Below are 27,748 nucleotides of genomic sequence, written 5' to 3' on the forward strand. Positions count from 1 at the left end.
TCAGATAGAACTGGGAGGTCTTGCTGCCATTCCTTCTGAACACCTACAGGGAGGTTTTGAAGAAGAGAGTAGGCTTCAGCCCCTTCGAACTTCTGTATGACCACCCTGTGAGAAGTCCTTTGAGTCTTGAAAGAGAGGGGTGGAAAAGGCCTCTCCCAGAACCCAAGAAGGACACAGAGGACTACATACTGAGCCTGAAATCTAGGATGGCCGAATATATGGAGAAAGCTAATCAGAATCTGAGGGCCAGTGAAGAACTGATCCAACAATGGTATGAAGTGATATTGGTGCTGTACCACCCTAGCAAAAAAGGTGCCAGTGGCAGAGCCACTAGCTCCTAGCACACTCCTAAATGAGTTAACTGGGACCTTCACTGTGTTGGAGAAGGTGGGTGATGATGGCCCGCGCACCTCCAGTCACCCACAGAAAGATTTATGCCAACGTGATGAAACTCCACTTGGGCCTGGCTGACATGACTATAACAATGGTGACATATGGAGATTGGGTGGGGGAGGGGGTGCACGATGAGAGTGAGACACTTCCTGTCCGACAATGGGAAAAAGGGCTTAGTGGAGGGAGCTGTACTCTCAATTACACAGACAGAACAGTAGCAAACTTATTGTTTGCAGTTGACAGGCTGATTTGCTGGTCTGTTCTACAGCCACCTGGACTGACTCAGTGATGTGTCCATGACTTTGACAGTTGTGACAGCTTCCCTGTCAAATACAAAATCTAAAGGCTGTCAAATAAAGTGAGCAAGTGGCCATGATGTTGTCCATGAGGCTCACTGAACTTTCCAGTAGCCCTCGGTCCAGTCCTAATGTAGCGGCCACCCATCAAGTGTTGACCCCAGAACAGGTTATGTGTGGATTCAAGGGGGCTCAGTGCAGTCACTAAAACGGGTGCACATTCCAAAAGCTGATGAGCTCATTGACTGGTTAGAGGCTACCAAGTACCTCAGTAACTTTTATTTGATCTCTGGGTAATGAAAGATTGCCCTGACTGAGGGGGCTAAAAAGAAGTCTGAATTTTCCACCACTGAGAGCCACTTTCAGTTTAAGGCGATTCCCTTTGTGCTGAAAAATGCCCCTACCACTTTTCATAGGCTTGTCAACAGGGTCCTGTCTGGGTTACGAAACTTGAGTGCAGTACATGTTGGCAATATTGCTGTCTTTATCTCCTTCTGTCAGGACAACTTAACTTAACTCAGGGAGGTTTCTCAGGCCCTGCATCAGCAGGTCTCATTATCAAAGAGATCAAGTCCCCCACTAGGGATTTGTTGTGTACCTGGTCTACCAAGTTGGTAAGCATAAACACTGTCTCCCAAGTTTAAGATCTCAACCATTATGGGTTGGAAGTCCTGAAAGACCCAGACTCACATGAGGGTTTTCCTGGGTCTAACTGGGTGTTCTCATAAGTTTGTCAAAGGGTATAGCACCATTCAGAACACCTGAAGGAACGACTTCCAAGAAGCAGCCCAAGAAAGTGATCTTGTCAAAGGAGAGTCCGACGTCTTTTGACATCCCAAAAGAGGCACAGTGGCAGTTTTCAAGGCACACACCTTTAGCACAGCATTAACTGTTCAGATGCTTCAGAGCATAAGATACGAGGAGTACTGTCACTGCTAAACGATGAGAGGGAGGGTGAGCCAGTCGCCTTTTTTAACTAGGCACTATACTGCCTAGAGTCCAGCACTGGACTACTACTGAAAGGGAGGTCGTTGTTGTGGCTTAGTACACTACCTCTTTGGGACTCATTTCAGAGTTTAGACTGACCACAGACCTCTCAGATGACAGATGCAGAAGAAAGTGGAAAATCCAAAATTGTTAAGGTGGTATATTTCCTTATAGGGACTTGACTTTTCAGTGGAGCCCAGAAAGGAACTAACCACAACATTGTAGATGGCCTTTCTAGGTTCTTCCCTTTAACAAAGAGAACTGCCAAGCGAATGACCGAGTTGAGTTGCTCCTTGCATTTTACCTAGGTGTGGGCAGGACGAGAAAAATTTTCTTTTTACATGCTCACCCTCCTTTATTTGTGGATTGGTGCTGAGGGTTTTTTAACTTTATGCATTGGGGCACTGGTGTCCAGTCCTCAGTGCATGCACTATGACCCCTAAACCATGGTAATGGCTAATCTCCAATTGGCATATTTAACTTTCCAGTAAGGCCATAGTACATGGCTTAAGAACATACACCAAAGGAATGGAAAGTTACATGTCACCTGTAGACTGCATTACCTTTTGTGTCAGGTCGATAAGGAAATCATGGCTTCATGACTCCATATGTAGCCTGACTCCTGCAGTTTTTAAACCTGCAGGCAGACCTGTCAAAAAAAACTTTTGGCAGGAGGGTAAGGCTACTTTCTAAATATTAACTAAGTCAGCACTATCAGGCCTTGCAGCTCACAAGGTGTGGTTCCTGGTATTTAAAAGTGGAACATGTAAGGATTTAATGTTTGCATGTTTCACCAGTGACTAGTCCTCAAAAGCTATTTAGGGGGTTAGCTAGTTGTATGAAGAAAAAGCACATGTACAGTAAATAATTAAAACAGTACATTTGGTTTGCAGCAGAGGTAGTTCAACAACAGTTTCTAATATTTATTAAAAAACAAATTCAATTGATAAGCAGGATTTTTGGTAAATATGCAGGAAACGTGGCTTTTAAAAAGTTACACTTTGCTTTCCTGAAGCCCTTGCATGCAAATTAGCACTGGCCTGCCTGCTGTAGGACTGCCAGTGCAGCTTTGATGAGGTGTGAAAGACTTATGTTATGCAGAATTGTAGCGCGTGCTATCACTCAGGAAGGTATCTTGGAAGTGAGCAGGTATAAGTCTAGCTACTTTAAGGTACTCGTGTGACTACATGAAAGTTCAAAAAGTGAGGTAGAGGCTCTTCTGTGTAGTGGCAGATTGCCCCATGTTTTAGGAGCAATGTAGGATAATGCTCCACTGCCAGATGTAGTTATATGTATGCTTGGGATTTGTGCAAGTAGGGATCCGGACAGGCAGAGGTGTCTGGAAGGCTTATGAACGCAAATGCAATTTTAAAGGTATTATGGGCCAGGGTTATGTAGTACCTTGAAAGTGTGGGTAAGAAGTCTGAATTGTAGTCACTTGTGAATGGGGTATCAGTGAGGCTCCTTTAGGTGTGCTGTGATGAGAGTGCTGCATGGGAGGTTGAGAGTGATTCTGGCTGCCGAGTTCTGGATAATCCGCAGGCTCTCGGCAAAGAGGGTGTTCCCATAATCTAGCTTGCTTGTGACCAGGGACAGCATGATGGTTTTCCGATTGATTAAATTTATTAGGGGACAGTGGAGGACACAAAATGTTTCCCAAACTGCAAAGCTTAAAATTTCAGGAATCCGAAGTACTACAATATTATAAATCATTGCCCTTTGTTCCCCCATAGCAGTTTATTTCCCTATTGAAACTGTATACTGTGTTTTGGTCTACAATGTCCTGTTACCAGACCTCTATATGCTTTCCAGGTCAATCATACATTTTTCCATATCTCCCCCCATATCCATTTTGTTCAGCATATAGAACGCAAGATGAGGTACATGATCCATTTTCCACAGTTGATACAGAAGCCCAGGTACTTTCCAAAGATTATGAGTATATGCAATAATTGTTGCATTGTTTCTTCTGGTTGAGCCATATATAGGAGGACCCCATCCACATACATTCTCTCATCTCATATTCCCACCCACCTCAGACCCCTGACCAGAGTGTCTCTGTTTATCATTCATGCCAAGGGCTCCAACACCATGGCAAATATCATTGGAGACAATGGATATCCCTGTTACATCCTCTTACACTGAATGAAAGGGTCCAATAGTGTCCCAATGCCCAATGATGTTAAACCTAGCAAGTGGCTTCCTACAGAGGAGCCTTAGCCATATGATATAGTTAGCATTAAAATAGATACCAACACTGCAAATATATATTCCTATTTCAGGGTATTTCACGTCTAGTGTAGTCTAGTGACACCACTGCAGTTAACTCCTGTATGTGTCTAGTATATCCTTAGCATTCGAACAGACACCGCAAATTAAGTCCATGTGCTGTAGCTCTTGGTTAGTCAGTGTGGCTATTTTTCTAAGTCTTGTTGCCAATATCTTGGTCTCAATGTTTAATAATGATAGGTCTATAGGATTCACATTTATCAGTGGGCTTGTCGGTTTCGGGTACCACAACTATTATTGCCATGCATAAGTCTCCAGGAAGAATACCATCAGCCTTGGTCTCCTGGGAACACGTTAGGGAAAGGTAATATTAGCTTATCTGCCATGTCCCTATAGTATTCTATGGAAAACCCACTAGAGCCCTGGGCCATCCTGGATTGGATTTCCCTAATCGCCTCTTATTTCTCCCTCCTCTATTTGTGCCTCCAATGCATCACGATGTTCGCTGGATAAAGTGTGGGGGGGGGGGAGATATCCATCAGGAATGGTTGGAGCCCTCGTCCTCTACTGTGATCACACACTTGCACAGGTTTCTGTAGTATTTGCCTATCAAGAAAGCCCAACAACATGCCTGCCTTGTTCCTTACACATCATAAAGCCTTTTGTGCATAGCTAGATATTGGTTTTGTATTTCATTCCTCACTATGTCAGAGCGTTCCTGTTTCAGCTTTAGTCAGTGCCCTACCTGTTCATCTGCATCTGTTGTGAAGAGTTTCTCCAGTGTCAATATTTCTTTTTTTAATATGTTCCATCTCTCTTTGGTTGGACTTTTTTTGGCAGCTTTAAGGTATATTCATTGATCCTGAAGAATCATTTTATAGGCTTAGCATATGGTCACCCAAGACTCAACCGAGGCACTGTATTCAGTGAAACATCACTCTGTTGCTTCACTGAAATTTGTCATTACTTCCTTATCTTACAGAAGCCAAAGTTCTAACCTACCTCCATTCCATATTTTCTTTTCTTCACACCAAAGTAGCAGCCCTTACAGGGAACAATTACATATGCTTCTAGCCAGAAAATGACCCCCCTCCCCGAATTTGCCTAGTTTATGTCTGTGAGCAATAAAGTAAACTATATGTGAATGGCTGTGAAGAACAGCTGAATGAAATAAGTACTGTCTATTCGTGTGGATGCCGAGTCCACCAAATATATATATTTTAATCCAAAAGCCTGCAAGATTTTTTGAGCTGGCTGACTGTCCCCGTTTGGCTGCCTGGTGATCTGTCCAAGCAGACTTCCAATGAAAAGCAGGTCAAAGTCATCTCTCATCACCAAAGTCTTGTCTTTTAACTTCATCAGCAGTGGTCCTATCTCAGCTAAGGTTACTGTTTGAAGCCACAGCAGCAAGTACACACAGAGGTTTAGAGTTTTTCCCCGCTCATGTTCTCACTACTGTCATGTATCTTCTAAGGGGTGAATCAAATTCCTCCTCTCACAAAAGTCGACTGCGTCGCATCTGGATCACTACACTCCTAGTGTCCCATACAAACTCAAGAGTGGGGAAGCAGCCTATATCCTCCTCTGTTCAGTATTTAACAATAGTTCAACTTTAGAAGCAATTGCTGCAGCATAATCATGGCTTGGCCGTGCCCCTTCTTGACTTCATGTCCCAGCCCATTAAGATTCCAGGATAACATATTTAAGAGTGCATACCACTACGCTATTGTTGTGAATCCTGCCATCCCTTAGCCTTGTGCTTCCTCCTGAATGTACTCAAAACTGTATCTACTGGTGTGCTTTCTGCACGCTAAATCAAAGCTATATAACTTTAACCAATCTTTATCCCTTGCCCCCCTCCATTATAGCACTAGTGACTCATAGCATAAACAGACATTTCCCCATTCCCTACCTCTCAGTTCTCCTCTTGAACTGCATCTAGCTTTGGTACAAAATAGGTCTCTTCTGCATGGCTGCATTTTCATGTTAGTGCTACATCTAAGTTGTGTGGTGGTGTCCCACTCTTTCACAATGGCAGGCATGCACAAGCCTCTACCTCTGTTGCTGGATGGACAAGCCACTCCCATGCCACCCCATTGCAACCCAACAAGTTGTTGTTTCAAGTCTGGACAAGTCAATTGTTGGGTCCGAAAGCTCCAATTTTCCCCAGAAGGTAAGGAACTCTTAATGCATAGCTGTTGATTGCTGATCTGTGTGGTTGTGTTGTTCCATTGATGGCCAACACTAAGTCTCTGCTTCATCTCATCCAGTATCCTCTTTGAAATGGCTGTCAAGTTATCTTTGTGTTAAGATTCTTAATCATTCGCCTAAGTTCTGCATGTCAGTTTGGCAGGTGCTTGCCATCCTACAAGCCAATTCCATGTTTCTTCCAGCACCTGTAAGTTCCAAGTCTTGTTTGCAGTCACTACTCTCAGTTTTGCCAGGATCATATAGGTGATTCCACAGTTTTTCAGCTCTCTTTTGACTGGCTCAAAACTATGTCATATTTGGACTACCAGAGCAAAGTACTGACAAATTGAAGTTGATGCATTTTTTAGCTGCCAGGAGGATTTCATCATTCTCTCTGTAATTGACATTGCGGGCAATAATTGTTCTCGGGAGGGGGACACCCAGTCTCGGTGGGGGTACTGGCACTCTGTGAACTCTTTCCACTGCGAAAAAACTGGAAAGTCCTTTCAGTTTAAAGTGTCTAGGATCCAATTTTTCACAAAGAGTTCCACACTTGGGCATTCCTCCCCCTCCGGTATACCTAGTATTATTGTATTATTTTATTATTCCTTTTTTATCCAACCCTGAAGCATCAATATGGCAAGTCCTTTGATGATTACTTTTTCATTGAGTTTTTGCACATTCGATCTGAGGCCGATTGACCTAAATATTGCCTAGTGATTACAGAGTTTAAACGGGTCATTTTAACGTGATGAGAACAACTGAGTAAAATGGAATGGAACCATGGGACTGTGCTCCCTGGGCCCCCACTGCAGCGTGGGATCAACTAAGAGGAGAAGATCCACTGTATTAAAGTTCATAGAAAGGGTTAAAGATACAAGCAGCATCGAAGAAACAAAGTGTCAGCCCAATAATTCCTCAGGGAAATCTGTGTCACAGAGAGGTCTAAATCCAGACTTAGTGACAAGCTATGATGAGGATCTGGGAAGGCCTGGAGCTGCTGGACAATCATTCTCTTTAGAATTTTGACCAACACATGAGATAAGAAATCAGCTTTTATGTGGAGGGCTTAACTTTATTTAGAAGAGGGGCAACAAGACATTATTTAAATGGGGCTCTGTGGTGGAGATGTTAACAAGGTGGCATATAATACCTCTTTATTGAAACTGTTGACTATTGTCGGCTAAAACTATGGGAAGGAGGCAGATATCTTTAAATGCAGTTTATTCCAGTTTTAAAGATAATATTGGTATAATTGATTCATACAAGTACCAAATTCATACCAGAAAATGTTCCTTATCTCAGCTCACTAATCTCCCAAAAAACAAAAAAAAGACTGGTGCCAGTTTTCAAGATGCTAAGATCAATTTTTAAGTCTGGCATTAACCAAGACCTTTTCTTTTGATTTTACTAAAATTATTTGAATAATTTTCTTACTTTAATGGGCCTTCAGTCAGCTCTCTTCACCCATTGGTCTGTTGTCATTCACATTTTGTTTCTGCCCACTACAGCATAAGGCATGGGGCAGTGGGTCAGCCTATTTTAGCCCCTCACTAACATAACTGAGTGACAACATTTTGCCTTTTCACAAGAAGCGCGCGCACAAACACACACACACGTTCACTTCACTGCTAGTGTTTTGTTTTTACTTTACTATTACTTTAGTTGTGTGTAGAAGCATATGCGATAGCAGGACACAGAGCACAAAGAACATTCCACCTTTATCAGTTCCTGTCTCCTGCTAATGCTGTTGTATATTATGTTAATTATGTTTGGAATAGCCTTTGTTTATTTGACTGCTGCTATTTCACGGCATATCCGATTGTGTCCATATGACACTATACTTCATAAAGCTATACTCTTTTTAGTATGCACACAATGAAGAGCATTTATAACTGAACTCCTGTTTGTCATGCTGGTATGTATTTAAATTAAGGACTACAGTTATACGTGTAAACCAATTTGGTTTATATTCTTGCCTGGCTTTCTAGTTTGCTTTCAGTTCTTTTGTATGTCATGCTCGTTTAATCATTTAACTTGTATATTACTAACTGAATCTGTGTAGTTTAGTCCAGTTTCTCTCTTTCACTTTGCACTCCTCTCTGTCTATCTTTGTAACTCTAGCGATACCTCTTTCCAAATCAGTCTATCTATCTTTGGTACTCTGATCTATCTTCTTTCTACTTATCTAGACAACTGTCTCTCACTATGCCACCCTATCTACCTACTGATGAACCTACGCAACCTATTTGTGTGCCTTTGCATACCTAATTAACTACCTTTTCAACCCTATTTATCAGTCTTTTGAACACTCGCTATATGTTTGCAATACAGATTTACAAACAATATTCAAAAAAAGCATTAGCAAAGGCAAGAGACTGTTCACCAGAGCTAGACAGACTGCTTTTTGATGTTAGCTAAGACCTTCCGATTTGACTACCATCAAGTATAGAACATCATTTCTTATAGGAGTTTTTGCCAGATTTCATACATTAGTATCTTGTTGTATCCATGGACGTCAATTCACCAAAATGCCAGGGGTAGTAGAAAGTGACATCACACGCTCTTTGACCTTCCCTTCCACCCATGCAAACACATTCTTACACATTCACACAATCTTTTTCACGTAAAAACACTTGCACGGGCAATCTTACACACAACATACATTTAAAAGTAATTTTCACTTACCTCAGCTACTAGGGAAGGCCATATTCCAGCGAACTGTACTTCATTTTGTATTCCACTCACAGTGACTAATATATTATTCACTATTAGTGTAATAAAAAATAAAAAAAACAATGGGTGTGCATCAAAAACCAAGCTGCCCTTGTGTCCCTAGCACTGATGTTGCCACCTCTGAGGGCAGGGGTCTCAAAGGATGTGCCAGGAGTCTGTGACCCCTGGCGACCCTTAAATGACGTCCATGGTTGTAACATTCAACTTTGTCTTCCATCCACGCCAGCATGCATCATGGGGCAATTGGTCAGTCAGTCCACTTCAGTGGCTTATTAATGTATTATGCATGCTAAAAGAGTGTTTGCAAATGTGGGAATCTCCAAGTACAATAGTCAAAACATATTTAGTACAGGTATGGAAAGAGGACATCCTAGGGTTGAGAGCAGAAATTCACATTACAAAGTTATGGGAATCTGCATATTTCCACAAACTTCACTTAACCAAACATCATTTTAATTGGTATTTAGCATGGCTTCGGAATGCCACTACATATACCATCTCAAAGCCACCGTCATCCTACTCTGTTGATAACGTGTATGATCACAAGCAACTTCTCATCAGTACTTTACTTACCATGAACAAAGTAGCCCTGTTCTTGCCAAATAAGAAAGGCATCTCCCACTGCAGAAAATATTAGCCCTGCAAAAATCCTTTTCACACTTCCACGTGTTACTACGAAATGAAATCCATGCGCCAGAAGAAAAACCCACAGGCAGAAGATGGGTAAGCACTTGATGAGGGCACTGAACCAGGAAGGGCTGGAACTAGGCAACCAGAGCACAAAATAGACACACGTTGCTTTAAAAAATGGCACCAGCTTCGGTCCCTCACTCTTCACCTATAACAATAAAAGGAATTTATTAGAACGCCTGTTAGATGAAGAATAACCCCAGCGTTTGGCTCTGATCCCTGCAGAAGCTTTTAACATTCCCCCTGCCTGTTAGCTAATTCAGGAGGAATTTCGTGGAGCTTAACAAACTTTGTGACCTTTCGCACACTTTTCCTCTGTATGATTATGCAGAACCCCCACAGAAACAAACATGAAACGGTGGTACTTTTTATAGAAAAGATCATGATAATTTGTTGTGTATAAAGCAGAAATGTCCACGATTATTGTATACCACATTGCTATACAAGTCAATTATAAAAGAGCTTATATTAGTACATTCTAATTTATATTTATTTGCTGTGCATCTAAAACGGAATTGTACCATTATCAAAAATTAAAGATCACTTTGAAATTGGTTAAGAAACAACGTGGAAGGCCAGCCTCGACCAACTCTGCAAAGAAGCCTGGACATTTTTTATATAGTGAAAATCTAGCTTAAAGTGGGGCGTGCATGTTACATCTTGTAACAATCATTGGCAAAGCCAAATGGTCTCACCTATGGGAGAGCTACTGGCTTTGCCAACTTCTTTTTAGCCATGTTTTACAGCAGCCCAGCTGTTGTGCGGCACTACAAAAAGTTATTTTAAAAGGCGCTATGACATGGTCAGTGCTGATTGTAAGGGGGAGTGACCTGTTTTCCTAATACGCAAATATTGCCTGCCTTCGCAAAAAAGTTTAATTATTTTACATCCAAGCTGAAGTATGGCCTCACCTGAAGACACCACCAAAAAGGCCAGGAAGGGCAGGTAGCTCAATGCCGTTTGTATCTATGTCGCATCTTGACACCCACCGGGGTGACTTTCGGGCCCTTTTTTTTTTGTGTCACGAGGGCACAAGTAACAGTGATGGAGGTTGGTTGGGAAAGCAACACTAGAGACAGGGTGAACCAGGCAAGCAACAATGCAGGAGGAGTATGGGGGATATGACAAGCGAAAATGCAGGGCAGGAGGAAGAAACAGAGAGTAAGTAAAAGGAAACAAAATACCCCTGAAAGATGCATGCAGTGGAAAGAGACTGGACAAGGGAAGCAGTACTTGGTCTATGGTCCAGGATAGGGACAAAGCTATAAAAAAATTTTTTTTAAAAACAACAACAAAAAAACAAACAAAAAAAAGAAAGAAGTGAAACGGGCACTTGCTGATCAAAGAGAAGCAGGGGATTGAGAGCAATGAGGGAAAAACAAACAAAAACAATACCCCCAAAATAGTGTCCTGCCGGAGGGCAAACAGCCTTTACAACACAGTCTTTACTGCGCAGGTGTGCAAGATGATGCTAAGTAGTTGTACCTTTGCCACACAGTACTTTACCACGCAGGTAAGTATTTGTTAAAAAAATAACACTTTTTTGACTGTTTTTAAAGTAGTTTTAGAGTTTAGGGCTGGGTAGAGGTAAAGGGATGGAAGCAGTGCTTAAGTTGAGCTGGTGGTTACAGGTGGTGTCCATGTGCACTTAATTTGGGAGACAATCATTTTTTTGACCAACACTATAGAGAAAAACATAAAAAGGAGAAAGAAGAAAGGAGGGAAATAAAGAGAAGCAGTGATGAATGGAAACAGCATGGATGAGAAAGCATATAAAAGGCTGAGATAAAGTGGCAGGGAATGTTGTTAGGTGATGAAAGAAATGTGAGGTGTAATCAAGTCTATGCAGCCGTGGCATGTGGCACCACTGACAGTTGATAGTCTCAGACTTACAAGCAAGACTTTGTGCACCAGCACTTATTTTTTCCAAATATAGGATAGGATGCAAGAGTGACTTGAGGGATTAGGGTTGATAGAGCTAAAGGTAGTGGGGGTGAATTGCAGGTTCATGGGTTAGCAGAGGTAAAGGGATTTGAGGGTGACTTGATTCAATAGTATATTATAATCCTGCCTGTCACAGTATGGTGTGGTATGGTATTTCATAGTATGGTCTGTTATTGTATAGTATGGCATGATATGGTAAGGACCGTCATTGTATTGTATGTTAAGGCCTTTTGCTGTGTAGTATGGCATGTTATTGTATACTATTGTATGTTATGGTCTCTTTATTTATAGTACTGTATGGTGTAGTATGCCATGTCTGGTTATTGTTTAGTATATAATGGTATGGTATGGCACGTTATGGAGTCGCACAACCTATGAACTGATAACAGCACACACAGACATGCAATCAAGCGGCATTGTCACAAGTTGATACAATTTAAAAACATATAAAAAAACTAAAAAAAACTAAATAAAAAAAAAAAAAAAAAAAACTTATGTGGCTTTAGCAAACTGGAAAGGAATGTGACATTTCACAGTGTGAGGAAGAGACAAACACAAACTTAGTGAATGCTGTAACATGTTACTTTATTACAGTTTCATAAATTGTGTTGTTGTGTGGCTCAGAAAAGATGGGTCGGAGAAAGGCAAAACATGACATTTTGAAAAATATGGAAAGCTAAAAAACAAGTAAAGCGGGTGGAGAGCCCAAATGGAAAAGCAGAAACAACGTGGCATAAAAGCAGCTAGGGAAAAAAAAAAAAAAAAAAAAAACACACAGATGAAGTGAAGCAGATATACACTCCCCAATAATAAGAAGAAAGAAAATGAGAGTGACAATGAAGCCAGCCAACAGTAAGCAATGGACAGGCTAAATGCTCCCTGTTAGAGGGCTTTGTTTTGTTTTTTTAACAAAAAATTGCTGCGGGTGACAGTGCATGTGCACTGTCTCATACAAGACCTAAAAATGGTGGTTGGACTGAGTAAAGTAACCAGCTTGTCACTCGGTGCACATCAGCAAGTACCTTGGGAACCTTCACATTAAATCTCTGAGGGCAACAGAGAGCAGGCGACAAGTTGAAATATCTTCACTGCATGGGGGTGGGTGGGGAGGAGTACAATCACAGAGAGATAATTTCTTGGCATTTTCTCATTCATGAAATGCAATCAGTGACGTGAATTCATCAAAATACCAGAAACAGAAAAAGGGATCTCTTACAACCCTTCGCCACACCCCTCATAAACAACCAAGGATGTTGCATGATAGGACATTTTAACTGAATGATTTCTCAAACTGATAGCTCATGGTCTACAGACATGGTCAAAGTGACATTAAAATAAATGCCATAAATGGGGGGCGTGGCTTGCCTGCCAGCCAGATGGCCGTCACTCTGTGAGGCTGTGCCGAGCTTAGGGCTTTCTCCTACATTTATCCGGTTGGAGAGGCTGATTTAGCGCTCTCCTGGCTGGAAGGACTGGTGCAGGTGGCGGTGGACCCGCCCGTTCTGGATTCTGGGCTGGTGGAGGCCCTGCAGCGGAGAGGTGGACTCGGCCTGCTCCTGGCCCGTGGTGCTGGTGGCACGCCTAGATTTTGGGGCTGGCTGTGCGCCGCTGGAGACCCGGTGAGGGAGCAGCTGCGGCATGCCTGCTGGAGCGGGCCGGAGGTGAGGTGACTCTCGGGGGGCCAGCTCAGCGGTTATATCGAACCGCGGCCTCGAGGCATACTGCCTCTGCGGATTGTGGCCTGGTGTGGCGTGGCGCGGCACTGCTCCGCTTTTGGTGCCGGCGGGCTCGGCAGCTCCCAACAGGGCCGGGCTTCCAGGTGGCCTGCGGGGGCCTGTCCGGCTGCGGGGACTCCGGCTGAGGGGGTCCCCCTGGATTTGCTTCTTGAGCGGAGCCCTCCTGCTGTGGGGGATATGGGCACGGCCCTGTGGACGGGCTAGGCGCGCTTTGGTTTCCCCGTCAGGGGGTGCCTGCGCGGGGCCCTCCGGGCAGCCCCATCGCCGGTCGGCCGGGCCGGGGGCCATTTTTTGAAATTTTGAATTTTGCAACCTGCATTGTGCATTTTGGAACTTTCTTGGAGCTGCAGATGACGCTTTTGCTCCTGAGGAGGCCTGCTTTGGAACTCACATTGTGCCCGCTGTTAGTTAGGAGGTAGGCTGCTAACATTGAAGGTGTGCGGCGGCTGTAGCTTTGGATGAGAGGCCCGCTGCTGGAGGGTACTACACTGCTGTTGGAGTTCTCTATATGTGTCACTGACTCAGGGACAGACTTCTTGTGCTGATTTCCCTTTTTTCGGGCCTCTGCAGTGAGTTACCCTTTGTGGGCTATTGGAGGCAGTTATTATGGGAAAGGCGGAGCAGAGGCAGGCAAAGATTTCTTTTGACGGAAGCAGGAGGAAAGATGGTACCCCCGCTTAACAACCTGGGGAGACGCCGATGGAGGAAGGGCCCTTGGATGCATAAGTTAAGGCCATGTTTTTAGACCTTAAGAGCACTTTGGCTGGCATAGATGCTAAACTAGACCACTTGACTGAGTAGATGGACCGAATCAGGGCCAGGGTGGATGATCATGATGGCCGCTTTGAGCAGTTGGAGTCGCGCACTTCGGAATTGGAAGATCAACGGCATGGAGAGCAAGAACAATTGTTGCGGATGGAGCAGGTGCTGGAGGTAATACGCAATAAAAATGAAGATTTGGAAGCACGGTCTTGTCGCAAAGACATTAGAATGATTGTCCTTCCGGAGAACACGGATAAGGGCAGGATGGAGGATTTTGTAGAGAAAATGCTTGCAGACCTATTTCCTGGAGAGCTCTCCTGAATGCTTGTAGTGGAGAGAGCTCACAGATCGCTCGGGCCTTGGCCACCGCCTGGGACCCCGCCGCGACCTATCATTATCCGTTTGTTGAACTATTGTGATAGAGACGCTGTGCTGAGGCTGGCTAGAGAAAGACGTTTGGTGATATACAAGAACTCTGAGTTGAACTTCTTTCCAGATTACACTCAGAGTGTACAAGCGGCACGCAGGGCATTCCTGCCAGTTAAACGTTCCCTAAGACTGACTGATGCCCAATTTTCTCTTATCTAACCTGCGAAGCTTCGAGTACAGCATGGGGGCACACTGCATTTCTTTACGGACCCGAAGCTGGTGGCTAAGTTTGTTAAGACAATTCCCCGGAGGTCTGCAACTGAGGGAGCGAATGACCCTGGCGCCGAGGAAGCGAGCTTAAGTGATACTGATTAAATGCCCTTCGGGCTGGAGGAACAGCAGGTCTAGACGACTATAAGGATATGCTGCTGCAGCACCTTGGATTCCCTTTCATGTGCCGCTCTGACATTATCACTGCTTCTCTGGCCCTTTGCCCACCCCAGCTCGTCTGCTCGGTTGGCGGGTTGGGTGGCTAGCCTTACGACTCTTAGAGTCCTGTCACTATGTTGTGGGTTTTTGATCACCTTCATGTGGGTTTGGGGAGGTGGCTCTTTGCTCTGACCCATTTGGGGGGTCTGCATGGGTGGGTTTGGTTGAACTTTGTTCCTCATTTCTTTTCTGGTTTCTTTCTCTCTGCTCTTTCCTTCTGGATGCAACTGGCGGGGGGTGGCTTGGCGGTGGGGAGTTCGGGCCTGGTTGTGTTGGTGGTGCTGGGGAGGATGACGTCAGTTAGCTGTCTTACCTGGAATGTGCGTGGCTTGAATGACCGGCGCAAGGTGCAGCTCATGTCTGCTTATGGTCAGCGCAAGCACATAGATGTATGCATGCTGCAGGAGACTCACTTGGTGGCGTCTACGTTGAATCGTTTAAAAGCTGGGTGGATTGGCGAGTGCCGCAGCGCAGTGTACTCGCGATATGCAAGAGGTGTGGCGATTCTGCTGCGCAAGGGGTTGCAATGGCGCACTCACCGAGTAATAATGGATCCGAATGGGCGCTATGTTCTGCTGAGTGGAATGCTATTGGATAGGCCCTGTAGGCTTGTTTCGGTTTACGGTCCTAATGTTGATGACCCTGAATTCTTCTGCGAGGTGTGGCGTCTGATCGACTCGATGGGAAGTGCCGCTGTGATTTGGGGGGGTCCAGGGGGAGACTTCAATGTGGTCCTGGACCCGGAGAGGGATCGGGAGAGCTCGTCCAGAGCGCGACACTCCGCTGCCGCCACTGCTTTAACAACTGTTATGAGTGATGGCGCCTTTATTGATCTATGGAGGGTGAAACACGGAGATAAGAGGGAGGGCACATGTGTTAGCTATGTACACAATAGTTGGACCCGTATAGATCGCTGGCTGGGCACGAGGGATGTGGAACTCTGGACGCGGTCGGTGGAGCACCTGGCCCAGACTCTCTCGGACCATTCCCCAGTCAAACTGGAACTGGTGATACCCGGGGGACAGAGTGCCGCTTTTGTCTGGCAACTGTCTCGGCGGCACTCCGGGATGCGGTGTTCCGTGGGGAGGTTCGCAAGGCTGTCATTCAATTTCTTGTTAAGAATAGTGGGTCGGTGGGCTCTTCCGGGACGCTCTGGGAGGCTTTCAAGGTGGTTATCCGTGGAGTGTGCCTTTCTAAGCAACATGGAGTCCTCCGTGCGCTGCAGCAGGAGATGGCTGAGTTGGAGTTGCGAATTGCCGAGCTGGAAGCGAAATTAGTGGCAGATTGGGCTGGCGACACGTTGGCGGCTCTGAGGAGCGCAGTATCTCTGTATGAAGAAGCATCCCTGCGGGAAGTTTGCTTTTTGGGGAAATACGTCAAGGCAAGGTGCTATGGTGAAGGGGACAGGGCCGGGCGTACGCTGGCAAACGTGCTGCGTAAACCCTGTGCTAGCAGCTATGTTACTGAAATAGATGGATTGGAGGGTGAGCGAGTGACTAGAACGGAGGGAGTCATAAAGGTTTTTACTAGATACTTTATGGATTTGTACGCTGCACCCACTGAACTGAACTACGAAGCGGCGCAGGACTATTTTTCTGAGATTAGTCTGCTCTGGTTTGAAGATGCACATAAAGCTTATTTTGATGCGCCCTTCGCTGTGGAGGAGGTGAAGACGGCAATTAGTGGCTTGCCCGGTGACAAGTCCCCGGGATTAGATGGCTTGACTCCTCCTTTCTATAAAGAGTATTCTGATATTTTAGCCCCCCACCTGTTGGAGGTCTATGCTGAGGCGACGGAGACCGGGGTTCTTCCTGCTTCTCTTCGGGAGGCGCTGATTGTCACGATTCTTAAGCCTGGAAAGGACCCCCATAGCTGCGATTCGTACCACCCACTCTCTGTGATCAATATAGATAATAAACTCTTAGCTAAGATGATAGCGGCGAGGCTGCAGCCGCAGTTGGTGCTCCCTGACCAGTCTGGTTTTGTGCCGGGGCAGTCGACGATGCATAATCTGTGAATGTTCTTTGCGGTTGTGAGTGGCCTTGCGGCGGAGGAGGAGGCTGTGGCAGTGTTCTTGGACACCACAAAGGCGTTTGATTCGCTGGCATGGAAATATTTGTTTGCGTTGCTTGGTAGGGTGGGCATGAGCGTGCGATTTGTGAAGCTGATTCGATCGCTGTATGCGGAACCTGACACTCGTCTGCGGCTGAATGGTAGCATTTCTGACCCCTTCCCGGTGGCCTGGGGGACCCGCCAGGGCTGCCCTTTATCCCTGTTACTTTTTGCAATAGCAATGGAGCCGTTGGCGGCCTTCCTGCGACAGTACCAAAGCTGCAGGGGGCTGCCGTTCCGGCAGCGACCTATATTAATTTCGATGTATGCCGATGATATTGCGTTGTATGTTCGAGAGCCAAGCAAGAACCTCGATGTCCTGCTCAGTGAGGTCGTCGGATTTGGCACCTTTTCTGATATAATGATAAACTGGTCTAAATCGGTTGTGCTGCCCCTCACTGCTGGAAATGCGAGTTCTCTGTCACGATACCCCATCGAGTGGGTGAGCTGTCCGGTCAGATACCTGGGAATTTGGCTGAGTTGTGACGCAGAAACTCTCTGGCTTGCTAACTATGGCAGGTTGGAAGCTTGGCTAGAGGACAGGATTGAGATGTGGCGTTCGCTGTCATGGTGCATTGGCATTGCCAAGATGGTCGTGCTGCCAAAATTGCTGTATTTATTTGTAAACCTTTCGCTGGTGCTTACCGCTGGCTTCTCGCGGCGGCTCTGGTGCGGTTGGTCTGGGCAGTTGGGCAGCCCAGGATTGCCTGGGAGAAGGTGTTCTGTCAAGAGCAATTAATGGACTTTTTGGGAACTGGCCCCTGAGTGCTCTTGCCCGAGGGAAATTTGGGCTCCACTACACTCCTTTTTGGAGTCTCATAAATGAAAAGTGATGTGTTTTTTTTTTTCCTTCTGAGTGGCCATGCACAAGGACGATTGGCTTGAGTCGTTACTCTTCAGCGCCGTGTTTGCTGTCGGGTTGGATGGCTCTGCTGCCTGTGTCCTCTCTGCCGCCCTTCATCTCTCTTCTGTTGGTTGTTGTTTTGTTCTTTCTCGCCCTGGGAGTGCGGTAGCATCTAGTTTATATCTCGGCAGTGTGCTTTAATGCTATTCCTTATGTTTAGTGAATAAGGTGGTGGTTGGACTTTGATGTTTCAAGCACGCTGGGAATATTTATCTTGCTGTATCTTATCATTGGCTGACACACACAGCTGACGTTTGGACACTGCCGGACTACTTGTGTCTGTATTTGCTTCGCTCCTGGAATTGTCGTTGTATGTTTGTAAAATTAAATAAATAAATAACTTTTTTTTTAAATGCCATAAATTAATTCAAATATGTATATGTTTGTGTAATGTATTAATATAGTCAATATTTACTAAAGCAGGTAAAGGACTTCCAGTTTAACAACACTATAATATTAAGGGTAATATGATTTGCCAGGGGTACACCCAAGAATACCAAGCACACAACCATCATTTGCCAGGGGTACTACCACATATACCCATGTATTGTCAACATCAGCACTGATGCACTCGGTTAGACCGGTTTACAGGCTCAGATCACTGCGACAGCCTTGTGCCCTGTAAATACAATTATGCCGAGTTATAGCCTTACAACATGCAAAGAAGTGCAGACACCTATGTTTAGTTACAGACTCCCACGTGCAGCTATAAATAATATGCAAATGTTTCTGCCCTGGGTAACCTTATTTTTCAAAAAAGGCCTTGTGGAGACGTGCACATCATCACTTCCTAAGGAACATATTCACACCAAAGCAGAGCACAAGTTGGCTATGAAAAACCTCTTGTCCGTAGGTATATCTGTACCATCCATGTGCCAGGATACAATCATATACACCAGCTACAGGCACACACACAGATGTACAAACTCATATCCAGAAAATGCCTCACTTCGCCAAGAACAGCCTTGTGCTAGGAATAGCCCTAATGCTAAGGAACTTCCATAAGACTGGTGCAGCTTCCCGTGTCTAAGTACACCCCACTCAACGAACCACATACAAACTCATGTGCTTAGATACAAATTTCCATCCAGGGACAGTCGAGTCTTCCTGGGAAAAAACTATTTTCAACAAGAAGGCATTCTTGGTGGTGACAAACCGCTTCATCTGCTCAGTCCCATCTTGTGTATCTAGATACCACGTTGTAATTAGCCATGATCCTGCGAAGTGCAGCACTGTGATTGCGTCCCTAGAAGTGATTAAAAAAAAAAACAGCCAGCCAAACTGTTAAACTCTAGTTACTGCTGTGTGCTCATCACTGCATGTTTGCCACTGGTGCTGCCTCAGCCCGCAGGGCCAGACATTACACTGGCAACAAGGGTGGTTTCGCTGTGGATGCCTGCTGTTTTAGTGCCCGGATCAGATGGCTGCCCCAGCCTCCCCTGTCCACAAGGGAAGCTGCTCTACACAGAGCAGATATGTCACAAGGCATGGACTACAGCCTCCGGAGCTGCTCTGGTGTATACACAGCATTGGACATGATCGCTCTGCCCCTTCCTTGCCTGACTTCCATGTCAGATATGCGACCTGTTTGGCCCACGAAGGAGCTCTTCCAGCTCACTAGCTTGTTTTTACTGCGGGTGGGCTCAGCTTGGTACTGCAGTCTTGATCAGGGGCCTGACCATATTTCCCTCTCTCCTGCAAATAACTGACCTACAACAAACAGGAAGGTGGCCACCCCACAACCATGGCTTAGGGCACCTGTAACTTAGGATGTCCCTTCTTGTCCATTCGGGCATTTTTCAGATCCTCCCACCAAGGACTCCATAGAAAAGGGGCCTTAACAAACTAGCCAGCACATGCATGCTCCCAGATAAACAAAATGAGATCCAAACACAATTCATCCAGGGCTGTGCGTCTGCAGTTTATGTATGACACTTTCGCACTGGAGCACTCAAAAGAACTGTCCAAAGTATGAGTATCTCATGTGCAGACTGCGCTGAAACAGATTACTATGGTGCATTCCACAGTCAAATCCGAAGATCTGCTGGTGGTGTGAAGGATCTTACTCACGCACAGGGAAGTGCCCTGCAATAAGAAAAGCTTGGTGTGCAGCTAACAATCACTACGCCAAGGTTTGTCACTCGACCCAGCCCAGCCCCATCTTGACAAGAGACGTGCTTAACTTTATTGTTAAAAGACTTTGCGTTTTCTGAACTTTGATGCTGTATCCTGATGCCTTGCTGATCGACTGATAACGAAGACTATCTTGTCTTGCCAATCCAACTGAGGAGAGGTAAAAATTGTACTTATGCGTCTGTTATGAATATTTGCTTTTTCTTTCTAAGTACCAAACACACTGTTTTGCGACAGCCCTAGTTAGATTTTTTTTCAAATTTCGTGTTACTAAATTGCTTTGCATGAAGCCCAACATGCTAATGCTAATCTGGTGTTAGTTAAGGATCCTCACTAATGAAAATGTGCTAATAAGGAATGATGCTTGATAAATGTCTTTGCTGAATCTACTTTTATGTGATCTCATTGTGAAATTGTTCTTGTTATTAATTGCACTGTAACCTTAGCACGTGTAATGTGGTTCAAGCTTTGATTGGAATATGTTTTCCGTCGCTTTGGACAACCAGTGTTGTTTCTGTATGTGTATCATTTGATTTTGAGATTAGTTTACAGGACTTTAGTGTTGTTAATATAGGGAAATAAATATTTTAACTTTTACTAAAAGGTGTGGTTATTCCAGTCTGAAAGGTCATGGTGCGTGACAATTACTGACTCTACTGATTAATAATGTCATTGAGTATTGATGATTATTGTTATTGTGTACAGATTATTGATCTGCATGTACTGGAGTTACGATGGGATCAGCTTAATTACGAGTCAAAAAGGTTCATCGACCTATTCGCGTCCCCTTTTAAGTTTACTTATTATGGCCAGACGCGTTAACAGTGATTGTAGCACAGGTGATGGTTAGTGTCCTTAAGAGCCCATCGTAGATGTCCGGTGCACAGTAACAGGCATTACCAGAGATAATAAAAGAGGTAAAGGTTCATCTCCCTAAGGGCTTGTTGTAGGTGTTCCCAGAGATGGTGGTAGCTTGATGATTTGGTCCTCTGAGAGTTCATTCTAACTGAGATTTGGATTTGCTTTGATTATACAAATTGCAGAGCTGATAGGGGAACATCTTCCCCAAGTCCAGAAATGACTTTCTCAGAATCTCGGATCTTGCTAATGGTTGTTTGAGGATGTTCTCGGCGTTCTAGTGACAGTGTGAATGAAGTAGGTTGCGCTTGCACAGCTTATGCAAATCGCAGGTGAATTATAAGGCTTGTGAGGGTTTAGATAGTTTGCGTATGACTGAAGTTGTAGAAGGAGTGTGCGTACTCTGCAGTGTGAGAGTAGGAAAGCATGGTCTAAGACTCCGGAGTATATTGAAAAGTGTATGAGACACTTGGATTTTATGTTCTAATTTGTCTGGTTTATTAGGTCGATCGGGCGTGGTCGACAAATCAGAGTGTGAGTCAAAGTGAGTAAAAAAAAAAAATTCGACTGAGATCTGGCGAGTCCTATGTGCACCAGGACAGACCGACTGATCAGTTGAGAGTAAACTTTGCAGGTCGAATTTTGCTTGCGAATCTGGGAGGCTGAGAAAGAGTAGCTGTAAGTGCAGGAAGAACCATCAGTGAAAAATCCGTAAAGTCTTTGAAGTGATTTTGTTACCTTTTTTGTAGTAAACCAGCAGATTTGTTTTTTTGTTTTTTTTATTGGTGCTCGCAATTTTTGCATTCGTTTAGTGTGAATTGGAGTTTGGGAGGACAAGCTGCAAGACTTTGTCAGCTGCAGTATGTGTGAATGTGACATCAGTGGAGCCGCACTGGGATAGGTCGGTAAGTGAGGAGGGTCGCACACAGATTTGGCAGCCGTCTGTGAGAGGCAATTGGTTGACAAAGTAGGTGAAGGGAATTCTGAGATTAAAGGTCACTTCCTGATTTGATTTTGAATAACAAAAAGGTTGAAAAGATTACATTTTTCAAAGCTTTAAAGAGTGCTTTAAAGGGAGATACGTACATTGCAATGAGTAAAGGCGAGGCTACACAGCCAAAAGGTACACCAGCTTACATTGTAATGGAAGAGAAGGGTGTCGCACCATGTCTTTGGATAAAGCAATGGTGCAAAGTGACAGTGAAGGATGGGAACTTAGCATTTCCAACAAATGGGACGTTCAATTTGAGGGTTCTAGAGCATTTAAGGATGGTGCTATACGAATCAAAGCTGCTTCAGAGACTAGCACACGTTAGCCATTTGGGAGTTAGTAGCCAGCAACAGAAATTAGAGAGGAGGATAAGAAAGGCATAAAAGACCAACAAAGGCTAGGTGGGACAGTGATCAGAGAGTTTGGAGGAAGGAGACTTTGCACGGAATTAATTTGTTTCTGGCAATTACGCAGGACAATGAGAAGGCCGGAAAGAAAGCTGCCAGAAAGACCAACAGAAGTCCGTCCGAAAGTAGGGAGGCTAGAAAGTCTTCACCAGTGGAGAGGGAAATCAGATGACGATGAGTTTATTTTACAGTTATTAAGAAATCACCCACCACCATATGCAGCACATGAGTGGTTCAAGTATCAGTGCTGATCTGACAGCTCAGACACAGGTTAATGGGACAATGAGTCTGATGTAAGTTACTGCTAGCCTGACACAGAATGCCATGCAGAGTGGTCTTAATGTGCCTACTACTCCTGTAGTGCAAAATCAGGTGCAACCGCCACACTTTCAGAGAATTTACCCTGATCTACCCATTATGGAAACATCTTCGAATTTACGGAACATGTTTTCCTGAGACCGATGTTGGTTCAGACTGAACCAACTCCACTTTTACTGCCCCAAGTGCGGCCGCAGGTAATCCCAAGATTCACTCCCATTACAGGGACAAAGTCAGATATGTCTTCAATGATGAATCAGAACATGGGAGTTGCTCTCCCACAGAGCTTAAGTACCAGATAAACCCCAGATGCTATATCGCTACCTATTACTGTTGGTCCAGCCATACTCCTATTTGTACAGAAGAAACCTACTGTAGGTGAACAGGGTGCCATGTCACAAAATGTAATGAGGGGAAATAATGACAATGCTCGAATAGTCTCTCCTGGGGGACAGACTTTTGACAGATCAAGATCACTATTAGACCTCAGTCCATTTCCAGCACTTGCAGATACTATGGTAGGGTCAGATGTTAGCCAGGGTTTGAAATAGTTGACACCACACACCATGAATGCAGTTGCACAGCAGGTGCCACCAGTCCAAGCCAGTAACATTTTGTTCCAAGGACTGACAGTTCAGCAGTTGACTGAATGGTTGGACAAGCTGAATACCCCACAGGGTGCTCCTAAGGGAGAGGAGTGTTTGAATTATTCTAGGCTAAGCATGGAAGCTGGTGAACTCATTGAGGGAACGATGGGTGTGAACAGGTTACAATCCTACACAGAGGCAGAGTTGAGATATTTGTGCCCGAAGATTAAAAGGGAAGTGAGCAATGTGCATCAGAAACTAGCAGACCTGGCAGAGAAGTACAGCGTAGAAATGGAGAAAATGAGGCATTTGAAAATGAGTTACAGATTAGATTTTGAGGCAAAAGATTTTGAACACATGAGATCTGCCAAAATGAAGACACACACCTTAAGGAATTGCTTCAAAGTGCCCAGACTTGGTGAGCATTAGACAAATGGGACGGCAGATGGTTAAAGAAGAGAGATAAAAGGGAAAAGGGATTCTGTAGAGCTGAATGCACATGTGCAACAGGATAAAGATCCAGTCAAAATTTTCACAATGACAGAGATTCCAGGTGGGAATATATTCATGTCCCTAGGAGCAGAAGTGACATTCTATCATTTACAAATGAGTATCCAAAATTGAGAGAGAAGCAAGTAGAGTGGTATCAGCAGACAGACAGGTTTGTGAAACTTGCGAAGTGCCTGTGGGAGAACTTTAACACGTTGCTAGAGATAGTGGTTCCAGCTGATCTATGGATCGAATGTAAGAGGAGTGTATATTGGCCAACAAGCGAATCAGAGAGACAAGAATACAAGTGCACCATCTCCTGAGGTAATGAAATATTATTATAAGGTGACTGAGCTTTTGAGAACGAGAATTTCGATCAAGAATATTGATTGGCAGAGGACAGCTCACGAAGCAAAGAAGTCGATACATGCGTATTATGAGAGATTGTTGCAGGAGTTCAAGCATTACAGTGATGCACAGACCATTGATGCGAAAGACATGATTCATTTTGCGTTCAGATTTGTGGAAGGGTTGAGACCTGAAATTAGCCAGATCATTAAGAGTCATTTGATTTCCTGGCAAGAAAAGCCGATTGATGAGGTGTTGCAGTATGCAAAGTACTGCAGTGATGAGAATGAGTTGAGGCAGAGAAAGCTGAGAGAGCAGGCTATGGTGATGCATACTCTTTTGAGCCACTTTAATCTGCAAGGGAATTTTCCACAACAGTTACCACAGCAGAAGCAGGGAAATATGATGTTTCAGCCCCAGATGAGAGGTAGAGGACATGTGAATCGTGGTTCAGACTTGGGTACTATAGGGGTTCAGAATGATGTGCAAGGAACGAATAAATTATTACCATGTCACTTTTGCGGAGCCCCTGGACAATGGAAACGGGAGTGTCCGATGATGGTGCGGGAAGGTGTTGTTCAGCAAAGTAACAACATCAATTTGTTCCAGAACACGTGAGGACCGAGAGTGAAAGGTCCTAATCCAAATTTTCAAAATAATGTGAATCAAGGGCAGAATTATCAACCCATACAGCAGGTGCAAATGCCACATGTACAAAAAACACAGTTGCAGCCAATGTAACAGCAGGTTCCCATTGTACCTGGACAGCAAATTCAAATACCTCAAGTCCCAATGGAACAGCAACAGATGATGCTTTCTCAACAGGTCAGATGCTTAACCAAAGTGATAACAGTGCACCAATCCCCATTACACAGTGAGAACAAAATAAATGATGATTGGATGAGCGACCGTTCAGATGAGGAGCCATGTGTGCTTACAACTTCCTTAGGAATTGATCAGAGAGGTCCCTATGTGAAGGGAAAGGTTATGGGTCACAGAGTTTCATTCTTGGTTGAAACAGGAGCTACACGGTCTACAGAGAGAAGTGCAGAAGTTACAAATTTGCCCCTTTCAGGTAGAACAGTTCAGATAGTAGGAATAGTGAATCAGTATTTGACAAACCCAATTACAGAACCAGTTCAGGTTAAAATTAGCAACTTTCAGGGATTGCATAGATTTGTAGTCTGCGATTCAAGCCCGGTATCCCTAATGGGAAGAGACTTGCTGTGTAAAACAAAATGTTTGATTACTTGTTCAAATGACAGAACTGAAATTCAGATAAATAGAGATGATGAAGATGACCAGGCCCCAGAGATAGAGTGTGATATTACAAATGAGGAATACCCTCTCATAAAATTTTTCCTGATGTTCACAGTGAAGGAGCTTCATCCTGATTTGCAGGGAACGGTTAAAGAGAAAGTGTGGGATTTGACAGGAAAAGAAGTAGGTCTGATAGGGAGTTGAGGCAGTTAAGGTTACTGCAAAGCTGAATGCAGTTTTTCCTCAACTTCCACAGTACCACATGCAGCGAGATGTCCTTATGAAGGTTGCCCAAATCACTGCAGACTTTGTAAAGCAAGGGGTTTTGAAGGAAGTATTGAGCAGCCCATGTCATTCACCGTTTATGGGTTTGCAAATGCCCTGTGGGAAAGTTCGAATTGTCCAGGACTTGAGAAAAATAAATGAGATTGTGGTCAAATGTTGTCCAGTGGGGACAAATCCAGCTGTGATAATGTTTCAGATTTCATGTGATGCTGAGTGGTTCACTATCACTGATTTGTCGCAAACCTTCTTTTCTGTGCCTCTTCATGAAGAAAGCCAATTTCTCTTTTGCTTCAAATTTCTGGATAGAGTTAATTGTTGGTGCAGAATTCCTCAAGGGTTTTCAGAGTCAACTTCCATATTCGATCAGATCTTGAAAAAGAATTTGGAGTCGTTGGAATTGCCTTTCCAATCGACCTTGGTGCCTCAAATTGATGACTTGCTGATTGCGTCTAAAACAAAAGACGAGTGCAAGTATGATACGATCGCCTTACTGAACTATTTGGGAAAGAATGGTCACAAAGTGTCTCCGCTCAAATTGCAATACTATCAGAAAGTAGTGAAATACTTGGGTCACCAGATTGAGAAAGGATCAAGAAAGATATCCAGAGAAAGGATTACAGCCATATTGCAGATAAACCCCCTGACCACAGAGAGAGATGTCAGGATGTTTTTAGGGATGGTAGGCTACTTTCGCCAATGGATTCCAAATTTTTCAGTCATTTCTAGACCACTGCAGAAGCTGACTCATAAGGAGGTCACTGATCCTAGAGTGTTAGACCAGGCTGAAATGAAAGTGTTCACTGAACTGAGAGAGAGTCTGTGCAAAGCTCTAGCTTTGGGTACACCTGACTACAAAAAACCTTTCACATTGTTTTGTCATGAGCGTGATGCATATTCTTTGTCTGTCTTGACACAGGTCCATGGAGGTGTAAATTGCCCAGAAGCATATTTTTCAGTTACTTTGGACTCAGTTGCAGCAGCCTTACCAGGTTGTTTGCGTGCAGTCGTAGCGGTTGTTCAAAGCCTTACACAGTGTGAAGGCATTGTGATGGGACATCCCCTGACGATAATGATCCCTCACTCTATTGAGATTCTACTTACAAGGAAGAAAACCCAATATTTGACTGGTGCGAGGTTGACCAGATATGAAAAGAGTACTCTAGGGTCACCAAATGTGTCACTGAAAAGATGTACAGGGCTGAACCCAGCAACCTTACTCCCAAATGATAGTGTTGAAATTGAAAAGATGGAAGATGTTGAGCATGATTGTCTTGAAGTAACTGATTTGTGCACAAAACCAAGACCTGACATTAGAGATACCCCATTGGAAGAGAATGACCTCTTCTGCTTCACCAGTGAGAAATGGTGAAAAGATTAAAGAACTGTTACATGCTATTCAAATGCCTGAAAAGATTGTTGTGGTGAAATGCAGTGCACATCTGAAGTCGCAAGACTTTGTATCATTAGGAAATGGATATGCGGATCAAGTCGCAAGGTTTTGCGCATTGAACTGTACATGGTTTAAAGATAAGTGGGAACTGTTACCAGAAGAAGACAAAACATGTCCAAGATTAGCATTGGAAGTAATTGACACCTTGGAGGAATTTAAACTGTTGCAGAATAATGCTGACAGGGAGGAAAAACGTTTATGGAGCTAAATGAAATGTGTAAGACAAGATGAATTGTGAGTTTCAGAAGAGGGTCAATTGGTTTTGCCAAATAGTCTGTTGTCTCAAATGGCTAGGTATTATCATGGTCAAGCACATGTTGGGAGGGATGCCATGTTTCGATTGCTCAAACATGACTGGTTCAACCCAAGGTTTCGACAGGTTGCTGAAGAAGTTTGCCATTGTTGTGTTATTTGCCAACAATAGAACACAGGGAAAGGGACAGTGGTTAATTTGAGCCACATTGCAAGAGCAGGCGGTCCATTCAGCAGAATGCAGATGGATTTTATTGAGGTGCCTGTGTGTGGAGGTTTGAGAGATGTCTTGGTGATTGTTTGCATTTTTGGATTGAAGCTTACCCTACACAAAGAAATTAGAGTCTCACAGTAGTGAAACTACTGCTTAGGGAACTGATACCGCGTTTTCGATCTCTTTAGAATCAGATAGGGGAATTCACTTGAACAATGAAGTACTTAAATTACTGTGTGCAGCATTGAACATTGAGCAGAAGTTACTTTGTATCTACCGCCCTGAAGCATCAGGACTAGTGGAACAGATGAATGTCCAC

General features: G+C 44.2%; 1 protein-coding gene across 1 annotated transcript in view; it reads right to left on the bottom strand.

Annotated features, from left to right (window-relative positions):
- The window catches only part of TMEM86A (transmembrane protein 86A), an 86,147-nt gene that overhangs the window by 54,809 nt on the left and 3,590 nt on the right, over positions 1 to 27,748 (bottom strand). Inside the window, exon 2 of the mRNA XM_069223006.1 lies at positions 9,405 to 9,669. Within this exon, the coding sequence (XP_069079107.1) occupies positions 9,405 to 9,669 (265 nt within the window). The remainder of the gene's footprint in view (positions 1 to 9,404; positions 9,670 to 27,748) is intronic.

Source organism: Pleurodeles waltl, chromosome 3_1 (genome assembly GCF_031143425.1).
Source record: "Pleurodeles waltl isolate 20211129_DDA chromosome 3_1, aPleWal1.hap1.20221129, whole genome shotgun sequence".
NCBI classification, from domain to species: Eukaryota; Metazoa; Chordata; class Amphibia; order Caudata; family Salamandridae; genus Pleurodeles; species Pleurodeles waltl.